Genomic DNA, 11,612 nt, shown 5'->3' on the forward strand with positions numbered 1-11,612 from the left:
TGTATTTTTTACATAACTAAAAAGAAAAACTTTTCTCTGTGTTATCTAAATATTTAGACATTTCAGTTTACATCTTTTTTTTTTTTTTTTTAAATCAAGATTATTAGGTAGTGTTGCAGGTTCTGTGTAATTTATATTATCATATTTAAGTGGGCGTGATCTATGAAACTGTTATTAACATTAAACCATAAAAGGAAACCTTCTAGTATTTTCTGTATCTTTCAATAACAAGTAGATATTAAATAAATTTATATTAGTCAAATATAGTCTTGAATATTTTTAGTACGGTACTTTTTATATTTTAATCCCATCTTAATTATCTAAATAGAGAAGCTAATGGCTCTCAATCTAATATAAAAAATTTGAAATTCCCCCCCCACCAAACACACACTGGTTAGAACTATATATGTTATTAGATCTTTGTTATATATTAAAACTGGTTACGGATAAAGAAATGGAAAATTATTATTTAATTATTTCTTTTTTTTTAATGGATGAAACTGAAATAATTCAAGTGGAATTTTAAACAGGCAAATTGGACATAAATAGGGAGGGGTATAGAAGAAGATCTGGCAGATTAACATATCAAACTGATGCTACCCAATCGCTGAAAGCATGCAAATCCATCTGGGAAGGTAGGCCCCTGAGGGTGTGTGCTTTGAGCTCGACATCCTGTTGCATCTTTGTTTGACACTCCCATCTCAAAGTAAAACAGGAGATAGTTCTTTTGTTTCCCAGAGCTGTTGACAGAATCAACTCTAGAAGAAATGCTTTATTCTGCTAGCCAACAGAACTTTATTTCTAAAGTATTGAAAAGCCTAAGCAATTAGATTATTTGGGAGATAGCTAAAGGCTACACAATATATTGTAACAATTATAAAAAGCATAACAAGTAACAGATTAGACAAACAAATATTAACTGAAGTGCCAGTTATAGAGTTATTTATTCCAGCTGTGTAATATAATCAGAAAATACTTCAGGAGGGTATTTGTATGTTCTGGTAAAATTATTGAAAAATGACGACTACGTGTACCAAAACTCCTTTTATTAGGAGAAGCCAAATGCAAACTTCATATAAAATATAAAAAAAAGGATGTAGTTTATTAGCTGGATAGAAAAATAACTAGGTTTGTCTTTTTTTTCTTTTTTATTCTTCAAACAGATGATTGTCACACTTAAGTATTTAAGAAGATTAAAGCAAATAAAGTGTCAATCAAAGCTAAACAAGTAAGACATGAAGATAAAGTTTTATATTAATTTTATAAGGAAGAAAATAGTGGCCATGTGTAAAACACACATCCGAGTTCACTGACTCTACCCAAACCCAGGCCTGTTTGCTGTCACAAAAAAAATCAGTTAAATAGAATCTGCATGACAAAATGAAGCACACCAAAAGCTACTCTAAAGTCAGCTTCATGCCGAGATTCAGGAAAAAATGAAAAATAAATTTTAGTCTGGGAAGTGATTTTTTAGAGTTTGGAACACTGGTGCCCCACAGTAAGAGACATGATCCACAAAAGGTGAATAACCTAGGAAAGTTGTGATTCTTCCAAGCAGATGCCGGCCAACCAAAATTACTCCAGAAGTGCAGCGGCATCTCAGAGAGGTCACAAAAGGCCCCAAAAAAATCCACAAAACTGTAGGGCTCACTTGGTTCAGTTAAGGTCAGTGTTCATGTCTTCATCATGAGAACAAGAGAGAACAAAAATAGCCTGCATGGCAGAGTGCCAAGATTAAAAACCACAGCTAAGCAAAAACAACATTAAGACCCATCTCCAATGTCCACCTTCGAAAGGCTAAGAACAAACAAACTGAGGACTTCGTAGTGTCCTAGTCAAAGTCCTGACATAAATTCTATTAACATAGTCTGGCATGAATTTTAAACGTTTATGCACTAAAACTATCCATTTGGGATGAATTACAACAAATTATGCAAAGCTGAGTGGACCGGAATTCCACCACAGTGCTATAAATGGCTCATTTCAAGTAATCGCAAACACTTGATTGCTGCTGAGGGAGGCTCAACATGTAATTGTTAGGAGGGCGATCACTTTTTAACCACACAGGAAAATGTAGCTTTATCTCCCTTTATAACAAAGAAACTTTAATTTTCTAACTGCATTATGCGTTTACAGTGCTTGCGTCGTCTTTGACTTGGATCTAAATGTGTTTGCCCTCCTGTTGATTTAAATCAAACACATTTGTATCACTACATATTTTATTATAGCAAGTTATAATCAGGATATTCTCACATTATTGAATTACATTCAGTTCTGATGGAAACATTTTAGATACTGCTAGAGTAAAAAAAAAGTTCATTTTGGACATTAGGATCACTGTAGCATAAAAAAAGCATTAGAATCAGCTATATTTGGTCTTATGATGTGGATTTTTGTAATAGTTTTAGGTTTAATGCAACAAAAAACAGGCCTGCAGAAACTCAAATGTGTACTCAACAAAAAAGTATTTTTTTCTTAAAAGACTTTCAGTATATATCCAAGATGGATGGACCCAAGATGGGTCAACAAAGTGTTTAGGTTAGCACTACATTTAAAGACGGCCTCCCTGTTAAAAGCAACATACAGGTTATTTGCTTTAAAGGACAGTGAAAGGTTTTGATGTATTCCCTTGCCATACACAACAGAAATCCTGCACAAAATATATGGCATAGAAGCACAGTATTGACCAGGTTCTACCAATCAACCACAGAAACACAAGCCTTATTCTTCTGCAGCTGTGGTGCCAATCAGTAGGCAGCCATGCAGACACTTCATATCTACAGACCTTTTCAGGCCTGAATGCTCACCTGACAAAGGAGAAGTCACACAAATTACTCTGCAGAAACTAAAGGGAAAATGTGGTCGCACTTTAAAAAAAAAACTTGCTCAAAACAATTAGACAAGGATTTGCAATGAGGTCCTTGCATTCATGGCATGCATTTATTAATTAAGAAACAGTAAATTGTTATTTGCTGTACCAGTGAAAGAATCAGTAAGGTGCTAGGCTATGATAACACACAGGCTGTGACCTCTGAGCCACGTGAACAGTGCGAGTGAGAGCTTTGCAGATTTTAGCTGTGTAGGGGGATTAAACCAGGATCCAACTCAGAACTCCCATGGTGGCCATGTGTGTGACTCAGGACACGCTCTAATCACTTAATGATAAAGAACCAGCACAACTCCTGAGTTGAAGAGCCAGATCAAGAAGAAGTCTTCCTCTCTCCCTCCTCTCTTAATACAAGCCAACCCTGGCTCGGGAATCCTCACAAAGGATTTAGCTCACTGGACAGTCCCTGCTGCCAGTCATGATCGGGCCAGGCCCATTGGGCACTGACAGTTGCCAGGCCAACCTTTTTCATGGGGGCCTGGGAAAAAGATCTAACGGTTCAACAAATGGTTAACAGGCAAATGGATGTTAGACACAGTCTTTAATGTGAATACTGGCATGGTTATACAAGTCAGATGCCAATTACCATTTTTTTTCTCAACATAACAGTTGGATGGTGCTGTGGTTTAAATATACAAAGGAGAAACAAATAGCTGGAAACCCTGGTTCTGAGTGAAAGTGAGTCTCCTAAGTGTCCTGGAGCTCTCTAAAAGGTTTAAATAAAAAAGTGTGGCTGACCAGTGGCCTGTATTCTTACAGAAATATATAAAATAAAAATAAAAAATAATCCATCAGAGCTGGTCTTAGGTATTCCATGAACAGGAACGATGATCTCAGTGACACCACATAATTAAACGTCTGTACCAAACAGACGATACCAGCTCGATACTAGCACAAACACCCATTAGGGACGCTGCAGTGGGCAATCAGAAAGCAAGACAAGACTGACAGAGCTCCTCCTGTGAAAAACAGGAAAAGCTAAATAAAACAGAGGGGGGGTTGAAGGAAAAAAAACATAAAACATTATGACTTTAAGTAAAGATACCAGTGTAGGACTTCATCCAACTTTTCATCCAATTTTTGTTATTGTTAAATTTAAATACAAAGTTAAGCAAGACTGGAAATGAAAATTAAAACAAAGTTAGCATGATTTCAGCTGTTGTTTTGATTGTTTGTTTTTTTTATTAAGACCTACCTTTTTTTCTTTATGGCATTAATTCAAGAAAGGGAATATTCTTTAAAATGTTGATCAATATAGGCATGATAGTGTCATTTATTTTTTGCAGCAATTTTGTCAGCTGCACATTAGTTTTGTAAGTCCCCTGTTCCAACACATGCCACACTTGCAGTACTGGGTGGAAATTTGGTGTCATTGAAGGCCTTATACTGTAGTACAGTGAATTTACGATCAAATTAACAAAAAAATAAATAAAAATCTTTTTATGATTCAATTTTTGTGACATGATACAATATCCTGTTTTAGGAAAACCACCAGAATATAGATACACAGAAAGAGACAAATACCATTTATGACAAAGCTAGGCTGTAGCTTTTACGGTCATCATCAGCCTTAACAATATCAAAGGCACGATAGATCCATGCTTTGATAGAGTCTTTCTTAGTTGTTTTCTCTCAACCAAATTCAACAGCTAGCTAAGCTGCAATGGATACTTATTAGGTTAGGTACATCGTTTTCATATTTTGCATTTAGAAAAGGTATTTCATATCTTTGTTGTGGTATTTGTTTGTGGGGGACATGCATCCTCCATTCTTCTGCAACATCAACAAGATATTTTCTTTATCTACACAACTGCACCTCAGTGCATGAGTGTTTGGAAATCCTAGTTGATCAAAAGTTTCTAAAAATCAACAATAATGCCACATTCATAACCTTGTCCTGATGATTTGTTTGAACTTCAGCAAGTTGTCTGAACCACATTCAGATGCTTGCATCTATCAAGATGCTGCCACACACTTTGTACCCCTAAAGTTGCAGCTGCTCTGATGACAATTCTTCTTATAGGCTGTGGAAAACAGAAGAAGCCTTTTTGCAATCAGCTGACTGAACAACAGGTTGGGGAGGAGAGCACAGCCCTTCACTAAACAACTACAAAACTTTGTAACTGAGAATTGTCTGAAGGATTTTTTCCATACTTTGCAGCCATAATTTTTTTCCCTAATATCAGATGAAAGGCCTTGCCTACTTCCACTGTTGAGCATTGAATAACACCATAACAGAGAGTATACACCCCCAAACCAACCACGCTTCCCATTAAATGTGCATACATTTAGAGAAAAGCACACACAGCTGTTGCATAAAGCAACTAAGGCATTATCTAAAAAATAAAACACACACACACACACACACAACAAAACACACTGCATTAACAATGGCCATTACTGAACAGTGAGCTGTGGATCAGGTGAATTAAATAAGAGAATATTTGGAGGAAAGCGCACAGTTTAGGACTGGACAAAAACATTTATACACATGGCAGCTCAGCATGACCAGCTGGACAGAGCTGGGTTAAGTAACAGCTATTGTAGCTATTTTAAACTACAGATTGGAGTATAATCTACCCACAGATGCAGAGAAGTTCAACTCTTTCCCTTCATTTTTAAAGGATGGTGATTTTTAAAGAAAAAGTGCTGCAATCAGCCCTGCTATTTTCTGCTTACACACAGCCATGCAGGCAGGGCTGTACCTGCCTCTCCTTTCACATGGTTCTGCTGCATGCATTTGACCACAGGGCATTATTGCTGTCCAGTCACAAGTGCTGGAGCTAAACACAAGCATCCCCTCAGAGAGCGGGGAATATTACCAGCTACTGCACCCAGGGCATCCTCATCTAACACTGACTGTACAGGACATGTGTTATACGCAACTTTAGAAAATGCACTGTCACTGCTGTGCAGGCTTGACAGAAAGCATGCGTTTCTCAGTCAGGAAGCCCGATTGAATCCCCTGGGGTGTATGAATATAGATTAGTGTGGCTCTGCAAGGTGTTGTGCCAAGGTGGGATGTTCGGCTCCGAATTGCAGTCTCTGCCTGTGAGAGAAACGCCTGTCTCTCTCTCTCCTTGCGTGCCTGCGGACTAAGAATAGATCAATCTATCAGGCAAATCGGGATTAACTGCGTTGCGCTCCAATCACAGGACATTAACCGGGTGCGCAAACAGGCAGGAGGAGCCGTCCCAGATAAAAACACGCACACACGCACAGATTTTTTTTTATTTTTTTGAAAAAAGTTGATTTTCTCTGCCCATCTTGCTGTCATGTCTGTTGTTGGAAGCTTTTCACGCAGATTCGGTCCAACGCCGACGCACAAACATGGAAACCCGTGTAAAGAAAAGCATCACCAGACACAAATCCCTCCTCATCCCACTGCGTAAACAATGATTATGTCAAAATTCCACTGCTGATAAATAACCAAACCACACTAATGTCTTAAAATAAAGGGACAGGTGTATCATAACTAAAGCATGTAGTTTTCTTTCAAACACATTTCAACTCGCCTGCGGAGCGCGTTGAAAACAAATAGCGCAATTAAAGAGACAGCTGTCCCAACTAACCTGTCTGTCCTTTTCCGAGCGTCTTCTCCAAACGATAAGGTCCCACGTAATTGGCGTGTTGGGCGCCGCTGTTGTCTTTCCCGGACGATGACATGTCGAAATATGTGTTGAAATGACTCTTTCTAATAAAGCGCAATTAGACACTCCTCACTGGAGCCGCCGCTGCTGCCTCTCTCTTAACTCCACAGCCTCTTGCTCCCTACCTCAGTCCTACCTCACTCGCTGTGAGAGGAGGTGAGGTTCTCTCTCTATTTTTTCTTGGTGCTTTCCCCCCTTTTCTACAGTCACAGGCGAGTCGCAAGTGCCTTGAATATCATTGTGGGGGTTTAAAAAAAAAAGGAAAAGCAGCGCTGCCGCTGTGCGTCTATGGGCGGTGCTCCGAATGATCAGCAGCGGTTTTAGCCAATCAGAGAGCAGAAAGGGTTTCCGTTGATCCCCCCTAGTTTGCTTGAATGTTTTCCCACAGTTGCAACGCGCTACCTTAAAAGTTTTGATTAAGTAAAAATCACATTAATGCAGTAGAGTATAGGAAAGGAAAAAACTGGCTTCTGTAAAGCTCTCAAAAGTCAGCCATTAGGGAGTGGAATCATTCATGCAGTAGATCTGGCCCTGGTTCATTGCATCCAAATCAAACGATGCACCTGTGGAACCTGATAACCTGCTGATGGGGTAATTCAACTACTTGGCTCAGCTGTTCTGTACCTGGGCTTTATTGAAAAAAAGATAGTCAGCGATCCTTAAAGGTTTGAAAAGGACACCCTCTTCTATAAGATGAAATAAAAAAAAAAGTTGTTTTTTTTTTTTATATATATATAAATTATACTAAACCTTATTCTATGCATGTATATAGTTTGCATGAAAAAGTGGTTTAGATGCAAAAATTTCAGACATGGTTCAACAATCTGACACTGTTAAAGTTTCCTTTTTGATAAAGCTTATAGCTAGAGTCACTCAGGTTATCCTGAGCTATTCCTGTAGTTATGCTGCTATAGGCTTAGACAACTGGAGCACATAGGGACCCCTTTTTCATCATTCTGCTTCATTCTACCTCTATTCTCTCACTCTACAGAATTTATTAGTTCAATCTCTTACGATATGCTCTCTCTGCTTTTTCTCATAGTAGATTCATCTGGTCTGTTCCTGTTTGTTTGTAACATTCAGGGGATAAATATCAGCTGTGCTGCTGCCATCAACACCTTTGTTTACAGATGTTTGAGAATGGCCTGTTTTTCAGTGTAGTCCTTTTTCTCTCATTGTGAGTAACTGATGTACTCTCTTTCATTCTCTGACATGGGAGCTGGCTCGGAGCTCGTCTGCCTTGGCAGATGGCCGCTCACACTGAGTCTGGTTCTGCTGGAGGTTTCTTCCTGCTAAAAGGGATATTTTCCTCTCCACTGTTGCTACAAGCATGCTTAGTGTGAGAGATTGCCTTCATGTCAATGAGCGGATGCAATCAACTGGTTTTCCTCTAATAGAAAACTTTGAATCAATTTAACTGTATGATCTGGTGAATTGTAAAATGCCTTGAGATGACGTTTTGTGAATTGGCGCCATATAAATAAACTGAATTAAATTGTTACATCTCATATTAGTATTTCTTTTTCTTTTTTAATCATTTAGATCTTTTTTATTTGTCAATATTTTTATTAACTCATTTTTTAGGTTTTATTTTGTCATTGACATGACTTCTGGATTAGTCTTGCTGTGTTTAGCTAAATCTGTGCCTGAAGCCAATTTCTGCCATTAACTTTGTTTATTATGGTATTTTTCCCTTCAGATCTGCTTATTGCCTCAATGTGATTATGTCTCAGCAAAAGCCCTTGATGGAGCTGTTATATGTAATCTCTTTATATTTATTTTCCTGTATAAGAACAACGCTAAATAGTAAAATAATGATGATGTTTTAACTAGGCAAATGTCAGGAGAATCTTAAGTTTTAAACCTCAACTTAACCATTTAATTTATGCTTTCGTGTTTGCCAAACATTGAATTCTGTAACTTCATATCATATATTGTTCCAATTTATATAAAAGTGGCGGTGACTTAGGAAATGTAATGTAGAAAAAAATCTGAAAATGTCTTATTTACGGTAAAATATTTTTTTTAAATTAATCCTTTGCATTTCAACCCAGCCTTTCTGTCTTTAAATAAATCAACTTTAATAAGAAATGAAAAATAAATGAGTCTATTGCCAATGTACAAAAAAATGCAACAATGTTTCATGCGTCTTTTAGTCAGGTATTGGTCATGCTAAAACGGACAGTTTAACAACATTCAGCCTTTAATTCAAAAAGCCAACTCAAAAATACTTTTTTTTTCGACATTTCACAACAATTTATGAAAGTAAGTAGAACTTTTAGAGGCTGAAATGATCTACAACTTAAAGTCTAAGATCTGACAGCTCATTTTGTAATGAAAAAAAAAACAAAAAACGCCTGGGTTTCCTGAACTGACTAAAATTATTGTTCCTGATATGTCAGTCCTAGCTCTCCTGTTTTCAAAACTAAAACTAATATATCAGCCAATGAAAGAAAGCTGTTTTTTTATTTTTACAGTGTGTTGACTCTGCATTGCTCAGTGATTAGCAAGGCCTCTTGGATGGTTACCTAGTTGTTCTGTTTACTCGCAGCTCATCCTCTAATGTTGAAGCAGTTTTTTTCATTGACACTATGTACACTTATTTTTTCTTTGATCATTTCTTGCTTACTGCCTCATAAGGAATAATTTCAGCTGAAATTTGAATTTTGTCTGGAATCATTTGAATTTACCCATAAAAATGCAGCGCTGAATATTTTTTGTGTATTAGTTGATTCAGACAACCATCCAAATGCTGAATAAATAAACAGCCAACAGTAACTTAAGTGATGCAAACCATGAGCTTGTAGGGCTCTGCATGCTTTGGGCACTGCTCTTCAACAGCTTTGAGGTCTTAAACTAAAGGGCATCATTGAAACAAAATAACAATTACTCCAAACACCACTGCTCACAAGAAAGTGTTCCAGCAGTCATGAATATTTATACAAGCTCCATTTACTGAGGGTGCTTTTAATGCTGCTGAAAAACCACAGTGCATGACAGTTTCTCATCCCTCCTCTTTTCTGAGTCCGTCCTCGGCACTACCCTTTATTCCCTCACTCTCGTAGGGCCCACAAAAACAGCCTCGCAGTGATTTCAAGTGTGTGCAGCAGGGGCAGAGTATGTTGGCTCTGCGATTCATTTCACACCCCAATGGTCTGAGACCTGTGACTGCGGCTCTGGCCTCTGTCTGTTCCTCACACCCTGAGAGACTACAGGTGTCAGGGGACACATGCAGGAGAAAAAAACTCATGCACACAAACGTCTGCACACACAAAAGAGCTCTAAGTGACCTCTAAAATATTAAACAGGAATAAATGAAGAGAAAAAGACACAAGATGCTTCGTAAAGAAGGCAGTCTAATCATGCTTCTCTGGCAAAAAAAAAAGGCGCTGCTAACATTATACCAATTGCATTACAATAACTATCCATACCTCTAATTTATGGCTGCTTTTCATGCAAAGAATCCAACTTTCTTTAAGTTTTGTATTTGATTAACAGCTCTCTAGACGTTTTGGTTTGTTAAAGCTTTTTATTGTATTTGATGAACAAATAGGCTATACTTTAATTGCATAAAAAAGAAAGGAGGTCAATAAATGAAAAATATCTTTTAGGCTAAAGAAACTATGAAACTGAAAATATCTGAAAGTTGATCTTTAAAGGAAAATTCAGCAATTACCTGATCCAGGATCTGAAAAATATATGAAAGTGGCAAAAGATTCAGACCTAGATTGCTTCCATGCTAAAGTGCCTGCGATGAAACAATTCAAAACTGGGTTAGCCTTGAATTTGTGAATTGATGCTGTGATCTTCAAATAGATAAAATACAGAGAATTTTCCAAACACTGAGAATGAACCATTCAGATCAAATGTTATAATGTGTTATATTTGTTTGAAGGCTTTCACATCTTTTGGGATTATACATGAAGTACGTTATCAAGAACATCAGCCATCAAACAGAATCTCCTCTGTCCATTGAAGAGATTGTAATTTTTTGAGTGTTCATAATTTACGCCGATACTCTTCTTTTTGTTCCTTCTTAAAAAAAGAAGGATCAAAATTCTGCAGAAAAGCCAGTTCTTTTTAGCATAGATTTTATTACTCAAATCACTTTTCTGTCCTTGTCCGAAACAGTTTTCAGATAGATTTTATTGTGCAGATTATCTGGATCAATGAAATCTTCTGAAGCATTAGGAAAATATGTAAAGAAAAGAAAACACAATTTAATATTAAATCCTTGTTGTATTTTCTAGCTCAACTTCATAATAACTGTGATCTTTTTCAGATGTAAAGTAGGTTTCAAAAGACATACAAGAAAAACATGTTTTTTTATTCTAAACTAAAAATTATATTTACAAAATAATGCTGAGCTCTAAAAAGCAGTCAAGGAAGCAAAGCCCCCCAAAAACAGAACAGTAAATAAAAAATTGACCAGATAAAGTATAAATAACTCAACAAAGACCTGACAAGGGTATCTACTGGCTTATCAGACCTTTTAAACAAGCACACTGCATTATATTTTGTTATTAAAAAAATAATTGTAAAAAGAAAATGTTAATCTAAATATTATAGTTTTCTATAAAAGAAACCTATAAAACAACTCAAATTCTCCTTTCTATCTGGAGATGGTTGGAACCAGTAAAATCAACAAGAAGTTTATCATTTTATACACCAAAAGAGACAAATGAGTTATAATAAAAATAAAAAAACATGGATAAACTACATGCCAACACTAACAAATTGAACTAATGAACTTAAACCACAATGTGTCATTGTGTTTGGATGAATTAAAACAGCAGACGTAAGAATGAATGAAGATGTATTAGAGTTACTGACTCTACTGAGATGTAGCCATTACACCACTTTACACAGGTTTAATATATTTGTGGTTTGCAGTATTTTGTTTTTGTTGCTGTAAATTATCAAAATCATTTGATATTAAATGTTTTATTTATTTCCCTTCAAATCAGTTAGCCTTTTTTTGAGCTTTTTATTATTTTTTTTTCATAAATTCTTAGCTTTTCCTTAGGCCATTTATGTATAGTATAAGTGGCCCTCCAGAAATATTTTTTCATGGA

The 11,612-nt window shown here is 36.6% G+C and overlaps 1 protein-coding gene across 3 annotated transcripts in view; it reads right to left on the bottom strand.

Moving 5' to 3' along the window:
- LOC107085435 (serine/threonine-protein kinase BRSK2) overlaps positions 1-6,777 on the bottom strand; it is a 231,297-nt gene extending 224,520 nt beyond the window's left edge. For all 3 annotated transcript variants that reach the window (XM_015375745.1, XM_015375743.1, XM_015375744.1), the window contains exon 1: positions 6,460-6,777. In XM_015375745.1, the coding sequence (XP_015231231.1) occupies positions 6,460-6,553 (94 nt within the window). In that variant the 5' untranslated portion in view covers positions 6,554-6,777. The remainder of the gene's footprint in view (positions 1-6,459) is intronic.
- Between the last annotated feature and the right edge of the window lie 4,835 nt (positions 6,778-11,612).

The sequence above is a fragment of the Cyprinodon variegatus genome, unplaced genomic scaffold (assembly GCF_000732505.1).
Source record: "Cyprinodon variegatus isolate N-32 unplaced genomic scaffold, C_variegatus-1.0 Scaffold124, whole genome shotgun sequence".
Lineage (NCBI taxonomy): Eukaryota > Metazoa > Chordata > Actinopteri > Cyprinodontiformes > Cyprinodontidae > Cyprinodon > Cyprinodon variegatus.